At 57.9% G+C, this 20,291-nt stretch overlaps 2 protein-coding genes across 2 annotated transcripts; one reads left to right on the top strand and one right to left on the bottom strand.

The window, feature by feature from the left end:
- Nucleotides 1-9,827: 9,827 nt before the first annotated feature.
- Nucleotides 9,828-10,109, bottom strand: PHYSODRAFT_453132 (hypothetical protein; the record flags this gene model as incomplete). The annotated part of the gene is made up of 1 exon (XM_009522350.1): nt 9,828-10,109. A coding segment is annotated over one exon (282 nt), but the record flags the coding sequence as incomplete, so codon positions are not given.
- A 6,890-nt stretch (nt 10,110-16,999) lies between these two features.
- PHYSODRAFT_250479 (hypothetical protein) lies at nt 17,000-17,569 on the top strand (the record flags this gene model as incomplete). The annotated part of the gene is made up of 2 exons (XM_009522349.1): nt 17,000-17,257; nt 17,285-17,569. 2 exons carry the CDS (start codon nt 17,000-17,002, stop codon nt 17,567-17,569), a joined length of 543 nt encoding a protein of 180 aa, XP_009520644.1.
- Between the last annotated feature and the right edge of the window lie 2,722 nt (nt 17,570-20,291).

Raw genomic sequence — 20,291 nt, 5'->3', positions numbered from 1 at the left:
TGGCCCGTTACACCTGGTAGCACTTTGTAGTCCTTCCAACGACCAAGACCAAGATGAGCCAAGTCCTGACGTCCGGACCTTCAGGGGCAACCCTGGAGCATGGTGCCTTCCCCCATCTCACGCGGATTGAGTGGGAAGCTCTCCACCGCCTCGCGGCGGTGTCCGGAGAGGCTGTTGTCACCTCGCTGCTGAGCTCAGCGATGCCGGAACAACAGCGCCAAGCTGCCCAAGAATTCATGGAACGCGAGCTCGCCGACGCGAATCGGCGGGTCACAACTCCCTCGCGCTCCTCGAGGAACGACGTCGTCAAACTGGAGACATCGACATAGTCCGGTGTGGGTGACGACCGGCTTCCGCTGAACCGCTGGTTCCGCGAGATCGACATCGCTATCGCCTCGCGCATGATTGAAGAGCCGGCGGCCAAGGTCAACTTCCTACTCTCCCGGCTGTCCGGGACGGCCAAGGAGTGGGCCCTCGGCAAGCTCGTCGTCGACCAGCACGCGTTCCCCACCTTGGATGCGCTCCAGAGTGACCTCTGGCTCGCGTTCGAGCCGCCCCAAGACGAGTCGCGCGTTCGTGCTGAGTTCTTCGCCCTCAAACAAGGCAAGATGTCCATGCGTGACTACGTCAAGAAGACACGACACCTTGGGTCGTGCATTGTCACCCACCCCATTGACATGGCATCTCAGGTGCATGTCTTTGTGTTCGGGATGCGCGAAGGTACTGTCTCGCGAGAGCCGAACCCTCCTCGCTCGAGGAGGCATTCGCCCTCGCGCTCCGCGAGGACTACGTGGTGGCGGCATCGTACGCGCGCTATGCCGGACGTCTCTCGGGTATCCGCACCCGAGCCCATGGAGATCGACGCAATTGAGGCGTCGGGTGATCGACGGCGCTCGGCTCATGGTGGGGGAGGAGGTCGGAGCGCTCGTCCTCTGACTTGCTTCCGCTGCCGGAAGATTGGACAACGCGCAGCAGAGTGCCGCGCGCCAGCCCTAGTTCTCGCGCACGTCGATGCCGACGCTAGCTCGGCCGCCCAACCAAAAAACGGCCGGGGCCAGTAGGTGCGGGGCGCCCTACTGGTTGGAACGAAGGTCCGGGTCCTCCGGTGGCAACCCGGCCTTCTAGCCCTCCCGTGCTATATGCACGTTTTAATGCCAACACTACGAGTGGCGACTCAAGGCTGATCATCGTCAGCCTCCATGTCGCCGGCGCCCGACGTCCACTGCGCGCGCTCCTCGACTCAGGAGCGACAAACAACTTCTTCCGCGCGTCGTGTCTGTCGGTGCTTCCTGCGAGCGTTCGCGTCCGGAAGGGTCCGGGCGAGGTGGAAGTCAAGCTTACGGATGGCAAGGCCCACCGCGTCGCGCGACGCGAGGTGTCCCTGCCGTACACGTTCGACGGCTTCCGCAGCAACGGCGACTTCCTGGTGATCGAGATGAATTACGCGTTCGACTGCATTCTGGGGATCCCGTGGCTTGCACGGTATCAGCCAGAGATTGACCGGCTGGCTCGGTCAGTCAAGCGTCGACGTGGCTTCGACTTACGCGAAGTGTTCACGCATCTCTTGGTGGCTCCAAGAGACTGGCCTCACGTTACCGTCGTGGACAAGACAGCCACGACGCAAGTTGTGCACAGAGCGAGCGATGGCCCTCTCTGCATGGCATGTGCCGTGCTGTTGGATGATGATGATGTCCGGATGACATCGCGTGGGCGCGATGACGGAGCGACGTGCGCTCCCACACAGTGAGAACAAGTCGGCGGTCGAGCATGGGTTCCCGTCGAGCTACAAGTCGGCGGTCGAGCATGGGTTCCCGTCGAGCTACAAGTCGGCGGTCGAGCATGGGTTCCCGTCGAGCAACGAGTCGACGGTCGAGCATGGGTTCCCGTCGAGCAACGAGTCGACGGTCGAGCATGGGTTCCCGTCGAGCAACGAGTCGACGGTCGAGCGTGGGTTCCCGTCGCACAATGAGACGGCGGTCGAGCGTGGGTTCCCGTCGAGCAACGAGTCGACGGTCGAGCGTGGGTTCCCGTCGCACAATGAGACGGCGGTCGAGCGTGGGTTCCCGTCGAGCACGATGTCGACGGTCGAGCGTGGGTTCCCGTCGCACAATGAGACGGCGGTCGAGCGTGGATTCCCGTCACAAGTTGAGCAGGCGGTCGAGCATGAGTCGCTCCCGCATAACGATGTTGCGGCTGGGAGCGTGGTGCAGCCGCGTACCGCCGGTGTGATCGAGCGTGGCCTCTCACACCTAGAGAACGTGAATCATCGTCGAGCGAGAGAGATGCGTCTTCTTCGAGCACCCGCTCGAAGCGAAAGAAGAAGTCCAAGCGACGCCGCCTGAAGCCCCGTCGAGAACCGTCAGCGACTGAGAACCCACCGAAGGAGTCGGTGTGCGCTCTCGAGTACGTGGAGGGCGTCCCACGACGATCGCGCGTCATCGAAGTCGCGAGCCCGCCTCGCGATGCCAACACAATCACGCGTCTCCCAGGACTCTCCTGGAAGAACTTCCTGCGAGACCTGAAGGCAGGCGAGATCGAGCAAGTGTGTTGGATCACCGAGGCGGTCTCGGTGGATACGCTGCACGCGGTCAAGGTTGAGGATGCGCTGTCGAGGCCCAAGCACGCCGAGCCCAAGTCAGCGCGCGAGGAGCGCTTCGCGGCGCAGTCCTGGGAAGCTCTGCGTGAGTCCGGTAACCCCGTGTACAAAACTGCCCGCGAGTACGCGGACATCTTCCCCGACAAGATCCCCGCTGAGCTCCCGGTGGACCGAGGCGTGCACCACGAGATCGACCTCGCGCCTGGGACGAAGTACTGCGTGACGCGGCAGTGGCCACTTCTACGTGACCAGGTGAAGGCCATCGACGACTTCTTCGAGAGCCGCCGCCGGGCAGGCCACGTGCGTGAAAGCATCTCGCCACACTCCAGCCCGACCTTTTGCGTCAAGAAGACAACGGGCGGGTGACGCATTGTTCACGCGTTCAACAAGTTGAACGATGCCACCATACCCGCGCAGACGCCAATCCCGCGCAAGGACATGGTGCTGGACTCTATGGCGGGAAGTGTGATCTACAGCGCCATCGATCTGACCGATGGGTTCTACCAGATACTCATGCGAGAGTGTGACATACCTCTCACAGCGGTAAGCACTCCGAGCGGCATGCGGGGAGTGGCTGGAGATGCCCCAAGGTCTGAAGAACGCGCCGGCCACGTTTAACCGCATGGTCTCCCATGTGCTACGCCCGCTCCGTGACTTCGCACCGAGCTACTTCGATGATATCTTCGTGCACAGTCGCGCCGAAGGTGACCTCAGCGCTGTCGAAGTCCACCTGAAGCACCTGCGGGAAGTCTTCCAGGTGATGAGGGAGAACAAGCTCTCCGCCAACTTGAAGAAGTGCGTGTTCTGTGCACCAGGAGATCCCGGTGTTGGGCTGCTACGTGAGCAAGGACGGAGTCCGCGCCGACCCTGAGAAGGTTGAGTCAATCTGCTCTTGGCCGGCCCCCACGAGTCCCACTGAGCTCCGTCAGTGGCTGGGCATGGCGAACTACTTGCACAAGTACACCAAGGACTACGGGAAGTTAATCCAGCCACTGTCGTCGCTGCTGAAGAAGGACACCACGTGGTCGTGGCAACAAGAGCACCAAGCCGCATTTGGCTCGGTGAAGAGGAGTCTGTCATCCGCCCCTGTTTTGATGCTCGCGGACGATTCGAAGCCATTCCACGTCGTCTGCGACGCGAGCGACTTTGCCATCGGGTGTGCCCTGATGCAGTTCGACGACGAGGGTCGTGAGCGGGTGATCAGCTACCAGTCCCGCCAGCTCAAGCCGGCGGAGAGGAACTACCCAGTGCACGACAAGGAGCTCCTCGCCATGCGCTACGCATTGGTCAAGTTCAGGGTCTACCTGCTCGGAGAGCAGACGTTTGCGGTCTACACCGACCACGCATCGCTGCGGACTGCGATGAAATCCCCGCATCTGTCCCACCGCATGGCCCGCTGGCTGTCTTTCTTCTCCGAGTACAACTTCGTGGTGCACAACAAGCGTGGCAAGAACAATATCCTCGCCGACGCGCTGTCTCGGCGTCCAGACTACGACCCACGTGAAGGCCTCGAGCGCCAGGCAGCTGACGAAGATGATGAAGACGCGTGTGCGACGTGTGTGACGTCGGGGTTGAACCTGATGAGCGTCGCCCCCAAGATGCCGCTTCGGGACGAGATCGCCGCAGCGTACGAGCGTGACGCGCAGTACGCCAGCATCCTGGCTCACCTCCGCTCTCCAAGCGAGGCGACATTGAAGGCTCTGTCGCGCTCGACCCGCAGCCACGTCGAGCGATATCGGCTTGATGGCTCCCTGCTGACGTACACTGTCGACCAGTTCGATGCCGCGAGAGTGGTGGTGCCGAATGACGAAGACCTTCGCGCCCGGATCATCCATGAGTACAACGATGCTCCGATCGGGGGTCACTTGCGACGCGAAAAGACCTTCGCGGCTGTGGCGCGAGACTTCTTCTGGCCTCACTTGTACAAGTGGGTGCGCAAGTGGGTGCGCACTTGCGAGATCTGCCAGCGAGTAAAGCCCTCGCCGTCGTCACAGGCTCCGCTGCGTCCCCTTCCGGTCCCCACGGAGGCCTGGCGCTCCGTCTCGATGGACTTTGTCTTCGGTCTTCCACCCGACTCGAACGGGCGCACGGGAGTCCTCATTTTCGTCGACAGGTTCAGCAAGATGGTGCATCTCGTTCCCGTGGCTGCCACGGTTACTGCGGAAGAGCCCGCAGCCCACTTCGTCGACGCCGTCTACCGCCTTCATGGTCTGCCCGACTCCATCGTCTCGGATCGGGATCCGAGGTTCACGTCCGCGTTTTGGACGGAGCTGTTCAAGTTGCTTGGAACGAAGCTGGCGATGTCCACCGCGGCTCACCCGGAGACGGATGGACAAACCGAACGCGTCAACCGCGTCGTCGAAGACGTGCTCCGCAGCTACGCTACGTCGTTCCCGAGCTGGAGCGCTTTCCTGCCCCTGACCGAGTTCGCTCTGAACAACGCCGAGCACTCGTCGACGGGCATGACTGAACTCCGCGCGCCACCCGCGCGTACCCGCCATGCTTGCCGTAGGCCAACCCACGGAGGCTCGTGTCTCTACGCTTGGTGGGGGAGGAGCTACCGCTGAAGACTCACCGCCGACCGAGACGCCGGCGGAGCCGTCGCCGGTCAATTCACCGGCGTCGCCACGCTTCCCAGTGACCGAATCAAGCGCAAATGCAGTGACACGATCCCAAGTGAAGAAGGCCCTTGCCGCACCGCATCGTGCGGTGACGCCGCTCGCAGACTGGACAGAGCGAACTCTGATCGACCCCGCTGGCGCTCCAGCGACGATGCAGCAACCAGCTACTACCGCCAACTATGCATCGAAGTCCTCGGCGAGTCCCACGGATCACTTGGCGGTTTCCGAGTTTGTGCAGCAGCGTCAAGCAATCACACGTTTCGTGCGAGACGCACTGCAAGCCGCAGTGGACCGGCAGAAGGAGAATGCAGACAAGCGTGGACGCAAGAACAAGACTTCATTTCGCACGGGTGATCGTGTGCTACTGTCTACCGAAGGCATCCGCTCCTCCGCCGTGACCAACCTCGGTGCCAACAAGCTCGCGCCGCGCTTCATCGGCCCGTTCAAGGTGATCAAGGCCCTCGGCGACGCGTACACACTGGACATCCCGTCGTCGCTGCGTCTTCGCCCGACTTTCTACGTCGGGCGCCTCAAGCGATATCATCCTGCCGATATTCCGACCTCTGATCACCAGGATTCACTGGCGGGTAATGTACCCGAGGCTACTCGCGAGGCCAACACCCATCACCCAAGCCTGTACCGTCGCGATGGTTCTCCTCCGATTGTCGACTCGGCGGGTGAAGCGCGCTGGATTGTGGACCGCATCGTTCACCACGAGGACTCATCTCGTGCAAACGGGCGTGGGTGTAATCCAGCCCGAGCTCCTCGTGCGATCCCATCCGCGCGACGTTACCGAGTACGCTGGCTTGGGTTTCCACCTGACGAGGACACGTGGGAGACGCGTGCAGCTCTTCGTCGGGATGTCCCCGATGTTGTTCGTGACTAAGGATTCGCGTGGGGATCGTACCCACGCGTCACAGCTCAGCACGATGAGCGCTTGCCCACTACGCCGCTCCACCGATGATCGCCGGTGTCGAAGACGTCCAAGCTGGTCTCGCTGCCGCGTCGGTTCGAGTCGACGGTTACGCGACTCTTCGCCGGGAGTTACTTCGAAGGGTCGTCGCCAAGAGCCACGCCACGCTGATCGCCATCCTGTGTGTCGACACTCGCCAGGTCTCCGCTCGGTGCGCATCACAGTTGCTCTTGTCGTCAAGCGTTGGTGTCGCTTCCCATGCTGCGTCGTTGTCACGGCCGCTGTCCCTTCGGGTGTCCGTGGATGTCCGCAGCCACTTGGGGCGCTGCGCGTTGCATCGGCGTGTGCGCCGATGGGATGGCTTGGTGTGTTCAAACTTGCTGCGCCTGCGTCGTCCTGTGTCACTCGGTAGCGCGAGCGCCGTTCCTCCGCCGCCTCGGTCGTCCATGGTGTTCTTTGGGAAATGTGTCTTTTGCGCTTACGTTGCGCAAGCGCAACTTTGAGAGGGGGGTGATGTAATGGGCCCCAGTTACATAAGTAGGTAGATTGACAGTACATAAAGTAGTTAAGTCAGTACACGGCTAGCGTGTACTGACGGTCATTGTGACTGGCTGAATTGGGGGAGCCAGACCCCATTTCAGCCAATCAGGCGTTGACCTGCATTTGAGTGGCTCACATGAGACCAGGGGTAGCCGCCCTGGTCCTAACATAAAACAGAGTTGATTTTACCCAAGACTGACTGCTTGGTCTCACTAAATCCGGGTCTTAACTAGGCTTCCTCACCGCTACGTGTAAGCTAGTAACGGACACACACCTGGCCCGTTACAGGCTCACTCTACTCCGGCTTGCGGACGCAGAAGATCTGGAGGAAGTCCTGCGCGCTCGAGAGCGCGCGAAGAGCAGACAGAAGCGATCTGCCTTTGGATCGAAGTATCGTCAGAAGGTTCCGACCTCAGCACTAGCTGCTGCAACCAAGCGGGCAGTGCGTGCAGTTCAGATCGCGAGCCAGGAGTCTGGATCGGACACAGGATCGGACGGATCGGACTCGGAGGGTGATCTACGTCGCGTTTACCTAGCGTCGGCCGAGGACAAGTCTCGCAACGCTGGGGGCGACGCGACGAAGCCGGATCGAAGCAACCAAGCGCAGATCAACCATGACGCACCTCGATCGGATCCACGATCGCGATCTTCACCTGACGGATCGGAGCGATCAAGCCGCTGCTCACATTGAGGATCGCGGAAACACACCGATCTCGATTGTTGGAGACGTTTGACGTGCGAGAAGTGTGGCAAGAGAGGTCATCCGGCGGATCGTTGCCTGTTTGTGTGGTGAGCTACACGAAATGGGCAAGTGTCCGATGGAGGAATTCTACAACCAGATTCGTCAATGGTTCAACCCGGTGAAGCACGCTGACATGTTGCCCGCGATCGCCGAGAAGATGTTAAACTAGGACGCTCGCCGGGTTGGAATCCGGTATAAGCCGAGCGTTCTAGGTACTGCATCTACGCATTCGTGAACAAGAACACGGTAGATCGAGTAAGTGGACGGACTGATCTACGCGGTAATACATGTGATCTACATGCGAAATCTACCGCCAAGGTCTTAAGTCTACATCGATCGGACGACTTCAGCCGTTCTGACGCCGAAGTGCCCTTGGATCTCAAGTCTGGAGAAACGCGGGGCTATTGGAAGCAACGCAGACCGGAAGAATGGTTCACGCCAGCCGATGGAGAAGTGACGACCGAGATCCCGGAGCATGATCGCGATCGAAGTCGGCCTCGCGTCAGCGAACACCGCAGATCTGGCGATGTGGTGCCCGATCTCCTTCCTGGGGAGTCCAGAGGGTACTGGAAACATCGTTCGCCAGGTAAGTGGTTCCGTCAGGCCAAGATCACTGGCAAGATCAACAATGAGAAGTCGATCTTACTCTTAGACACCGGCGCCGAGGTGTCCATCGTGGACACCGCCTTTGCTCGTAAGGTGGGGTGCTATGTCGACACGAGTCAGAGCCAGGAATGTGTGGGGATTGGCGAAAGCGTGTACATGACGGAAGGAAGGATCAGGATCAGGCTACACTGGCGGAATCGCTGGTGTATTTCTTCGATATCTGGGTCGGCGATCTATCAGGACAAGAAGCGATCCTGGGTATGGACTTTATGGTTCCAGCGGGGGTCTGCCTCGATCTCGCGGACGGCTCTATCTGTCTCCCCGCCGAAGTCAAGATCCAGCTTAGCGGATGGCGTCAGCTGTACAACGACAATGTCAGACACGTGTGTGTGGATCAGGGAATGCAGATCGCGATCGGGGATTCGATCGAGCTTCCGCTACGAATGAAGGTGACGGATCGAGAAAAGCTATGGGTCACCCGTGGAGATCGCTGGGTGCCGATCGTGGTCCGAGGACCCGGCAGGATCAGATATCTCCAGGTTACCAACATCAGCGACAAAGACCTCGTCTTGCATCGGAATGAGCGGATCGAAATATGGCAGGCTGGAGATCGGATACCCCGGATCCCAGGATATGTGTCGATCGGATCTCGTCGATACATGGAATGGCTGAATCTAGCCTTTCAAGCCACGACAGATGAACCAGGAGGCACCAGCGGGACCTCCAATACCTGCGGTCGAGCGACCGATTTATCCAACGCCCCGAGCCATTCTCCAGAGACACAAAATACCCTCGATCGTCGATCAGTCGACGGGTCCACCCGATCCAACAAGCGAACCGGGGGCAATGAGCCCTGATCCGGGGGCGGCCGTCGTTGATAATCTCAGATCGGGGGGCGGACCGTTGCAGGAAGGTGATCGCGAGACAGAGGAGTCGGGGTCGTCTGCTTCGACTGCCTTAGTCGGAGATCCACCAGACCCACGACCGGATCCTGCGGAGTCGGTGTGTGAACCTTTTGGATCGGAGGACGAATGTTCTCCAGAGCAGGACCAGGTGGTGTTGGACCCCCCGCCTACGCCGATCACGGACCAAGAGTGTGCAATGATGGATGACGCGAAGCCGCAAGATGATCGTGCTGGTGACCCAGAGGGGAGGCCAGATCATATGAGTCCATGCGGTAAAGCAGCTGGGAAGGGCGAAACAGTGTTCCCTCACTTGCCATCGGCTGATCAGGTCGGCGGTTGTGCCGTCGAACCAGATCTTGGGGGCGCGAGTACCGATCGGCCACACCCGGTGGCGGTCTTAGCTGCGGAAGAGGCGAGATCAAGTGACGATACAGCAGTCGACGGTGTTCCAGCATCTGAACGACTGCCGCAAGTGGCTGAAGACTCATCGATCGTTGGGCGTGATCAGCTGGGGGGGGCAAAGGTTAAAGCCGTGTTAATCTTAACTTCTCAAAATGCAAGCAACGTGCTGACTACGAATAACTTACACATTGGCCGAAGCGCCAATGTGCGGCGCTTCGGACCTGAAAGGAATCTGAGAGAGAGATCGTGGAGGAGCTTGGACCGACCCCGCGGCGTCCAGATAGAGTGCACGGCGGCGCAGCGCAAACAGACGAGGGTGAGCCGTAACGTAGCGACGTAGTCGAGACGCGGCTGGAAATTGTCGGAGGCATTTACATAGTTTGGAAGTGGCCTCGAAGTTCGACGACCGAAGAAGGGAGCGGAAGTGCACACTAAAGACGGAATAAACTCGATAGAGGGCCTTGGTCGCCTCCAGAGGAGGCTGGTCTTCGAATATATGTTTGTTTCGCGTCGTCCAAATTACGTGAATGGTAATGCTCCGCATGATCATCCAAAGTGAGAACAGTTCAGGTTTGAAAGGCTCAGCTCGAGTACTCCACGGTGGCTCGGTGGGAACAGAGATAAGGTGCCACGTAACATCGCCAATGAACGAAGCCCAATCCGACTGGATAAATCGCCAGAGTGCCGCTGTGCAGGGGCAGTCGAAAAAGAGATGTCGTCCGGTCTCAACGAAAGCGCACTCCGTGTCGGAGCAGTTTAGAGCAGTCGAATTCAACCGCTGAAGACATCAAAACCGTGATCGAGTCGGCAGAAGCTTCCAACACAAGCGAAATTGAAGATCAGCGTAAACAGGAAGCACCAACTTGCGCAAATTCTTGAGTGCGTCAATCGTTTCTCGCAGACAATCACGGGTCAACCCTTCGCATGAACAGCTGGAAATGGAGGCCAAACCCACTTCAAATCGGGGCGATCTCGTTACGTCCGAACCAGATCGAGACGTTGGCGCTGACGACCAGGTCCATTACCACGAGGGCGGGAATCTGTCAGCAGAAGATGTCGAAAGTGAATTAGCTGTGCTTCCTGAAATTGTGATCTCGACGACGGATGAGGTGAAGATCGATGATATCAAGGTGGGGGAGTTCAACACCCCGGAGGAGATCGATCGGCTGCGAAAGAAGATCTGGCACAGGAATCACTTGCTGATCGGCAAGGGCAATGCACTTTCCCCAGCAACCCGAGGCGTCACCTGCGACATCGACGTGGGCAACGCGAAGCCGATCGCTCAACGCGTCCGGAAAGTTGTCCCTCAGTTCGTGGAGAAGGTGTCCGAGCTGATCAAGGGATTACTGTCAGCCAAGACGATTCGGAAATCTCGATCACCGCGGGCCTCGCCGATCGTCGTGATCATCAAGAAAAAACGGCGTGGATATCCGACTCTGTATCGACTATCGGCTCGTCAACAGTCTAACCAGGCTGATGGTATATCCGATACCCTTGATCAACGATCTGCTAGAAGATCTGGGCAAGGTACTCTGATATTGCTCTTTGGACATGGCTAGTGGATTCTGGGTGGTGACAATGACCGATCGAGCTCGTGCATCTCGGTCTTTATCACCCACATGGGTCTGTTCGAGTGGAACCGGATGCCGTTCGGCCTGAAGAACGCTCCTCAGATCTATCAGCGACTTCTGGACGACGCGTTGTATGGGTTCACCAGGATCCCGCGATCGTCGGACTGTGAAGTCACTACGGACTTGATCGAGTCAGGAGAATCAGAAGATCCGGGGCGTCCATCAGTGCTAGGTCGCAGATCGTACATTGATGACATTCTTGTGACGGCCGGATCATGGGACGAGCTGTGTGATCGCGTGGATCACCTGCTGGACGCTTGTGATAAGTGGAACCTCTCGATCAGTGTGGAGAAGAGCTCTTGGGGGATGCGTAAGGTGGACTATCTGGGGCATCGTGTGTCGAACGATGGGCTGGAGGCCAATCCGAAGGATCTCACTGCTCTGACTGATCTGCCGTTCCCCGGATCGCTCCGATCGATGCAGTCATTCCTGGGCAGTCTCAACTACTACAGCCGTTTCTTGGAAGATTACGCGATCTACGCGGCGATCCTGTACGAACTGCGCGAGGTGGACTTCGCCGAGCTGAAGAAGCGCCCCGATCTGCGCCAGATCCTGGATCGTCAAGTGCCGAACTTAGTGGATACGGACCCAGTGAACCCCGATCGGACTCCACCAGTTCCTGAAGTCGGTGTTGCCGATGAACGCTGGATCCGTACTCATCGTGCCTTTTCGACACTGGAGATGAAGATCGCGACGACATCGATCCTGCGGCACTTCGATCGCGATCGGACTCCGGTCGTGATTGTGTATGTGAGTGACTGGGCGATCTCGGCCGCATTGATGCAGGAACACGACCAGATCTATCATCCCGTTACCTTCGCCAGTCGAACGCTGAAGTCGAATGAATTGAACTACAACGTGGTGGAGAAAGAAGTGCTGGCGCTGTTACGGATTCTGGGCCTGAACTATAACATGCTGGTTGGACGATCGATCCGGGTCTTGACCCGACACTCGACGTTGGCGTGGCTGTTCCGATCACCCGGTCTTCAAGGCCGATTGGGTCAGTGGGCTGCACTCCTATCGCCCTGGACACTGGAGATCACGAAGTGCACCAAGGGAGAGGACGAGATATTGGGGGCGATCGCCCCTAGTATTACGCCTCGATCGGATATGGACGACGCGTTGATCGCGATCGCGCCGAAGAAAGAACCCCTGCGAAAGATTCAGGCCCCGATCCCGACTGTACGTGCGGACGAAGAGCTGCTGGTGATAAGTTTCGATGGATCTGCCCGCGTCAAGCGAGGCGGGGGTGCGTACAGTGCGATCTTGTGGAAGTTACCCGAATGGAGTGTGGTGAAGGCACGATCGGGCTATGCTGAGGGGCTGACTGTCAACGAGGCGGAGTATCACGGTCTGTTGTTGGGTCTCGACCTCCTTGACGGCATAGATCGAGGCAGGTTAGTGGTCTGCGGTGATTCCAACCTGGTGATCCGACAAGTACGGGGCGAGATCGACTGCAAAGCACCTAAGCTGACATTGCTGAAGCAGAAGGTGCTGGATCAACTACGGAACTGGCCAGATCACGAGCTGTTACATGTGAAACGAGACTGGAACGGAAGTGCGGACAGCCTGGCCAGTGCAGCACTCCAACGTGAAGGGGGCGTCGTCGTCGAGGATGATGCCGATCATGGGGATCTAGTGACACTGAACCGACTTGATGAGATCCTGGTCGTTCGATCGGATGAGTCGATCGTCCGACTATCGCCGATGACCACCCGATCGGGCGCCAGATCACGGCTGAACCCGGCTGCCATGCAGGAGGAGTTCGTGCGAGAGTTGCGGATCGATCGGATTTGTCGAGCACAGGATGAAGAGACGTGGATCGCGGGTATGAAGAAGTACCTGATGGGAGATGTGGCTGATCTGGCACACGAGGAGGCTCGATCCTGTGGCAACATCGCATCGGACTATGAGATCGACGGTGATAATCTGCTGTTCTATTGCCCACCCTCCAAACGATCGGAGGCAGATCGTGATGGACTGATGAGACTGGTGGCACCGGAGACGCTGCATCAAGCTATGTTGCATCACTATCACTCCACTCTTGAAGGTGGACACCAGGGGATCGGGCGTACCAGCGGATCCGCGATCATTTTCACTGGAGAGGTCTCTTCAGGAGTGTGCAGAAGTGTGGTGTAGCCGGATCGGCCAAAATCTTGTTAAGGCCTGATCGAGCTTCCCACCAGCGCCCCGACACCGACTAACGGAGGGGGTCCCCCAACGATCCGTGATCGGCTGAACTTGTTCTCACCTTGTGTACCCGTCGGCGGGCTGGATCTGCTCTCTCGGGGCTCCGAAGATGCAGCACTTGGTGAAGATCGAGCGTCTTGGTGTGACGCGGGGATAGTCTGTGGAGCAGCGCGGTAATCTTCGCTCTGCGTCCGAGTATTCGCTCCGATCGAGGGTTGTTCGCTGCGATCGGTCGGCCTGGAGTAGATCCAAGGCCTGTAGTTGCCTTTCCGGGTGTGTTCCTTCCTTTCCTGAGCTGCTTGCCGCTTCCTATAGCGGGATCGAGGTTGATCGAGAAGAGAAACGATCGCCAGCCAAGCAGTATCCGGTCGATCGAGGGTTCGCACACAAGAAATTGATCGCTAGAGTAGGTCAAGCTGGTCAATGTATTAATCCAGTCTTAACCGTACGACTAGCTCAGTGTCCAAAGTGTCGATGCTTGCCGAAGCAGAAGTACGTCGGTGAATGTGTCGACTGCGAGACCGGCAAAGGACGACCCACGATCAGGGGCGAGTCGCCGGGGAACATCCTGGCGACATACCCGTTCCAGATCATAGCGATGGATCACATACCTTCGCTGCCGAAGTCGTACAAGGGTAATACGGAACTATTGATCTGGGCCGATCTGTTCACGGGATACGTGATCGCGAAGGCCAGTTCGTCCCGAACGGCGCAGACGATCGCCGAGTCTTACGAAGAGTGCGTGTTCCGGCGATTTGGTGCTAGCGAGATGATCAGGCATGATCGCGAACCGGGATTTATGGCCGACTTCATCCGCGCCTTTAACAAGATCCTGGGTATGCGTCAGCGAGCGACGATGGCATATCGACCTCAAGCTAACGGTACTGCAGAGCGAATGGTACAGACGGCGACGAGAGCCCTGAAGATGTTCGTGGAGGATCTGGATCAGAGTGATTGGGATGAGTACGCAGAGCGATTGACCTTCGCGATCAACACGGCTCAAGATCGAGTCCATGGAGACTCCCCTTTTTATCTGGTGCATGGTTGGGATCCTCGATCGACGCTCGAGGCGACGATACCTTTGGGTAGTACTCGGGATCGGAATCCTCGACGGTGGCGTTATCGGATCCAGAGGCACTACGATCAGGCTCGAAGTCAGGTGAATGCTCGCCTACGCGAGGCGATCACGGATCGGGCCGATCGACACAATGAAGAAGTTCGACCGCACTCGATCGAAGCTGGATCTCAGGTGTGGCTGTACCTGGACCGTGTGAAAGAGGGGTATGCCCGAAAGCTGGCTCATCTGTGGCACGGTCCGTTCCACGTTGCGGAGAAGGTGAACGAGTACACGATGAAGCTCCAGATCGCTGGTACAGACTATCACCTGTTCCCGATCGTGCATGTGTCGAAGCTGAAGTTGGTCAGAGACTTCCCCGATCGACCGCAGATCGCGCTCACGGTGAACGAAGCAGATCGACTTGATTTTGACGAAGTCTTACTTCCGGAGGACAGCTGGGCCCCAGATCGAGACGCGAACGAGTACGAAGTGGAGAAGATCACGGATACGAGAACAGGTCGCAGGACTCGGTATGGCCGGACGTATCGAGAGTTCCTGGTACACTGGAAGGGTTATGACGAGCCTGACTGGGTTGACGAGGCTGATCTCAACTGTGGAGCTTTAGTACACGAGTCCTTCGAGATCGCGTGCGCCGGAACCGATTCGGCGCGATGCAGTCTCACGAGGAGGAGTGAGATCGGACCGCCAGGGTGAGTTGGTCACCTTGGTGAGCGAAATGGATGACGGATCGACGGGGAGGCCGTTGATCGGAGGAAGGGGTTGTATATGAATGAATGTGTGTACGTGAGTGCAGATCGGATGGTTATGGAGCGAGTGCAGGAAGGTATGAGGATGGATCCTGGCCGATCGAGCTAGCAAGGAATGGACTGACGGGAAAGAGTGGGAGATCGAGGAAGAATGTGGCTTGTTACGATGGAATGGATTAATCTGAATATTTCGCGTTACGCGTATGGAAGATCGGCCTCCGAGTCACTCCTACTCTGGGCGTGAAATGGTCGACTGGCTCGCTACTTACGGAAGTCGATCGCAAAGACGGCGATCATGTCACGGCTGGTGTTGGGCGCCGACGTTGGGGTTGAACTTGTTGCAGAGGCGCGGGATCCGTTGAGCTGGATGGTCCTGGGGGTGGTCGCGATACTGGTTCCGCCAGGGATCATGGGTGTCGGCCTCGATCAGGGCCGTTCGGAGGTCGGTCGGTTCACCTTGGTATTGGATGGGGTTGCCAGCATTCGCAGCACAAGACACCGCACCGGGATCTGCAAGAAGAACGGGTCCAGCAGCAGATCGACGTCCGCCTACATCTCTCGCATCATGGGCAGCATCGCGTCGAGGAGTCGGCGCCACCGATCACCGAGGCGGATCTGTCGGGCTCGGTGATCGCGATGGTATTGCTCAACGATCGGGTCCCGACGCTGTGCGGCCGTGATCGGGAGATAATGAGTGGTTTTCCAAAAGGCCTGGCGATGCTGCTCTTCAAGTTGAAGATAGACGGTGGCGATCCGACCCAATCGAGTGCTGGCGCCTCGATGGAGTGCCAGATCGAAAGTCAACGGGTTGGCCGGGTTCTGTAGCACCTGCCAGGGGCGATCGGCCATCAACGCAGTAATGTTGGGTCCGGTGATCAGGTCGTCTCGATAGCCGATCCCGGCGGCAGGATGTGCAGTGCCCCGAACGGCGAGCGGGAAGAGCCACCCCTGGGGTAGGAGAAGATGGTGGGTCAGCGTCGACATGATCATGGCTGTCTCAGCAGGCTCGAAGGCCCGGGGTCCGTGTCAGCCTGAACGAGTGCCCTGAGGGCGTTGAAACCCGGGATCATGGCGCCGATCGGGAACAACGGCGGGATCAGGGGACGACGCCTCGGCGATCCAGGTGGAGAACCGGGCGGGGATCACGGAGGCGTCGATCTAGGTGAGCCATGACGGGACTGATGCGTTCCGTGGGACGATTGGGAGCGAGCCGATCCAGATTGGGAGTGAATTGACACGACGGAGGGCGATCGCGATCGCGAGCGAGCCGGCGAAGTATGGGTACGGGCTGGCGAGGCCGATTGACGGCGACGAGCCTCCGATCGGGATCGAGCTAAGGCTGCGAGAGCCTCCTGATCAGACCCCTCCGACTCGTCTTCTTCTTCGTCGGTCTCTTGATCGGGCCCCTCCGATTCGGATTTTTCTTCGTCGGCCGCGGATTTAGCCGGAGACGACTCCCCCTCTTCCGACTGATTTCCCAGCGAAGATCGAGGTGGCGAACCGGACCCGTCTTGGTCCGATCCCTCTTGCTCGTTTGGATCCGAACGTGGCCGATCTGCAGCAGGTACCTTCCCTGCAGGCTGATCCTCAGCAGGAAGTTCCTCGTTATTACCGTGTAACGAGAAGGACGGTGAGGGATACCGAGCGGGCGATCGACTCTGAGATCGACTGGGGCACGTTTGTGGACGTGACCGGTAGAGTCCGGAGATCCTGAGCGACTGCGGCTGCGACGGACAGGCGTGACCGGCGCGCACTGACGAAACCCGATCCACCGAGCAACGCGAGACAACGTGTCAGCCACATTCTCGAGATCCTCGCTGGATCGATCGTTGGCGTGACGCAACATAGCGTAGGCATTCTGGACGTCGAGGAATTGGGCATCTTGGGCCCGGATCACCTGTTGCGCACTTTCGAGACACGATCCTGTAGCACAGCGACAGCATTAGCAGCGATCGACAACGGCATAGGTGGTACGGGAAGCTTACGTACGGAGATCGGCGTTCTCTCGGAGTGCAGCATCGCGGTCTTGATGAGCTTGATCGACGTCTCTCCCGGCAGCGGTGGCTTGGCCTTTCGCGGTATCTCGGGTGGTACGCATCAGATCCAGCTCCTCATTTACCCGGTGGAGGGCAGCTTGCAGTTGATCCAGGGCGGGCGTGGGTCCGGCGGGAAGCGTCGGGGTCGGAACGGCCGGAGTGGCCGCGGCCGCAACGTGACCTCGCTGGGCCACGGTTGCTTCGGCCACCTGAAGGGCAGTCTGGACCCGATCGAGGCTGCCGCGCGTAAGGTCTAGCTCGTGGTTCACCTCGTCTAGCTCGCGCTCTTGCCCAGAAACCTGCGTTCGGAGATTCGAAATGTCCGCCGCGGCGAGATCGAGCTGGTGGTCCAGTCGATCACGATCGGCGTTAGCAGTCGCGAGATTGGCCTGAGCGCGTGTCAGTTGGCGATCCAGATCCTGGATCTCGGCGGCATGCAGGGCTATCTGATCCCGGAGGCCTTGGACCAGCTGCGGACCCTGACCCTGTGCTTCTTATTCCAGAGCGGTGCTAATATCTTGATCAGCAATCCGTCTGCTTCTAGAGCTAAGGCTAGGAGATGATGTATCCGAGTAACACAGAGTAGAAGCCGATCTCAAAATGTTACTCGAGCGAAATCCCAATAAAGTGTTACTTTCAATGAATCCGATTTTTACTCGAGGAAAATCCGCAACCGTCGTCGTCGATGGCGCTGTCGTTTTCATCGTTGTCGATGTCGTCATCGTCGTTGCCGCTATCGTGGCGGTGGGCGTAGTCGTCGTGATCGTTGTAGTCGCCGTCGCCGCTGACGCATCGGTATCCAGTGGAATCCACATATCCACGCAGGTGTACCGAATGTAGTACAGGATATCACACTAACGCCGTGTATACACGGAAAAGCTCTGGATTACTAGTTTTTGTGTTTCATGAAACTAGTGATGGAAAAGAACCGTTCTAAACGTTTTTCAAATAAAGTTTCATTAACCATGAGGTTCAGAACCCCGTTTAAAAATAGACGTTTGCAACGCAGCACCTTCGGCACTGCGGACGGCAGTCTGCGGTTGGCATGCAAGCTGGACATAGTTGAAAGGATCGAGCCGCTACACCTGCTCCGCAACCAATTCTGTCTCCGGACCCATTACGCTCTCTGGGTATTCGCGAACGCGTGCTACATCGATCCATGTCGACGTCGTCGCGGCCAGGTTGATGTAGATGTAGGCCAGCTTCTCAACTTTGTCCTTCGTCAGCCGGTTGCGCTTTTTGCTGTGAATAAAGTCAAATATGCTCCGTCGCGTTCGCTTGCTGCAGAAGAAGTCGGAACAGCAAACACCAGTCTCGCGAGGTCGTAGACTTTAGGATGGCTTTTTTCGAAGAATTGCGAATTGTCCTCCCACCAGTGACTCGGTGCTGCAGCAGCATACTGAGCCTTCTCCTGTGCCGACCACCCCTTCTTCAAGGCTCCAAACGCGTACAGAGCTGCCGTGAACGCTGTCGAAGACGTGCTACCAAGCAAATGGGCTCGTTCGGCAAACGCAACTGCTGCTGCAACGCTTTCGTTCATGTCATTCTCCATGAAGTCACTTGTGTCAGTGGATGGACCCGGTAGAAATGCGATTTTTATGGCGTCCGTCTTCACAAACTTCCATCTCGACTCAATATGAGTTTTTATGGAAGTAAGTAGACCGGTTGGGATCACGCGGTTGCTGGTTTCATAGATAACTGTGTGTTCTCAGGCGTCGAAACAACGAGTACACTCTTGATGTTGCACACTTATCGGACTCCAATTCTCGCAACATCTCCACAATCGGGTCGATCAGCTTTACAGCGTGCTCTAAGCGTTCCCAGAAATCCGGATCATCAATAATTGTAATCACCTTGTCAAGTGACGTTCGATTGGCAGCAGTGACTTGGTAACGCGACAGGAGCTCAGCGTTATCCGACGCATCGAACAATTTCTTGATAACCACCATATTTGTCATTACGCTACGGAGGCAGACATGAAGTGTGTACCAGCGGGTTTGAGTCGGTAGAACGAGAGCACGGCGCCGATCCGTGCTTGGGAGAGTTGTGGCTTGGTGAAGCGACCGAAACTGATCTAGCAAATCATCATGCGCCTGAATAACAGTTGACTGGAGATTGCGAAATTCGTCTAGAAGCGCGTGATGGTCTCGAACGAACTTCGTGATAGCGACAGCCTCCTTCCGGATAGCTGTGAAGAACGAGAGCTTGAACACATCCTGGATCAACAGATTAATGGTGTGGGCAGCACATCCACCAGCGAAAATGGGTAGCTTGGCTTTCAAATGCGCCCATGCGTTCACCATGTTGCTCGCATTGTCCGTCATAACACTTGCAATGACAGCCCCCGTCTCGGTATGGACTTCGTTTATTACCCGCTCCAACTCTTTCGCCATGTATGCCCCGGTATGCTGAGAGGTACCCGTCGGTAGTGATGACCAAAACAGAGCTGGCATACCAGGGGCGACGACCATAAAGTTGACGATGCTTGCGTTGTTGGTGTCGCTCCATGCGTCAGTAACAACAGGGACCACACGCTGCTGCTTAATCAGCTGAATCACATACTTTCTGCATTCATCGCGCATTCGCTGCCGCATGACTCCGGCGATCTTGTGTCGGGACGACGGGATTATCAGTCCAGGCGCGAGTAACTGCATGAACTGGCGGAAGAATGGAGACTCCACGAGAACAAACGATAGCGCACATCCAAACATCATTTGAGCAAACGCGAAATCGAATTGCTCTTGAGTAACCGAAGGTATAACATTTCCACCAACAGGCAAGTCCGTTCGAGTAGTTGCTAGCGGAGGAGCACCAGTGCTAGTCGTAACCGGAGCCGACCGCTGCTGCTTCCTAGCTGCGTCAGCTCTCGCGAACTCACTCCATTGCTCGCGTATGCGTGGCGGCGCTGCGTTACAGCCGACCAAATGCGGGACCATGAACCGAACTGGTTGGCCCGTGTTAATGCGGCTGTGGCAGTATGTGCACTCCGCAGCCACTTTCCTGCCATCGCCCTTTGGTTTCTTCACGAAGTGTTCCCATAGAGGATGCGCGGGGCGGCCAGGCTTGCGAGACGGAGAGCGATGCGATGAAACCCCCGGCGAGGGCGACGTACGCTGCTGCCCCGCGGAGATGGCTTGAGGCGAGTCCCGCGACTCCGACTTCGACTCTTGTTGGATAGTAGGCGACTCCGAGACACGACGTTGCCGCTCCGCGGCTGCGGCAGACCCCCACACAGCCGGAAACACCGGTGATGGTTGACTCGCTCTACCTTGTTCAGGAGATGGA

This window comes from Phytophthora sojae, assembly GCF_000149755.1.
Source record: "Phytophthora sojae unplaced genomic scaffold PHYSOscaffold_2, whole genome shotgun sequence".
NCBI classification, from domain to species: Eukaryota; Oomycota; class Peronosporomycetes; order Peronosporales; family Peronosporaceae; genus Phytophthora; species Phytophthora sojae.
Note: the sequence above shows the minus strand (reverse complement) of the source record. Positions and strands in the feature narration are given on the sequence as shown.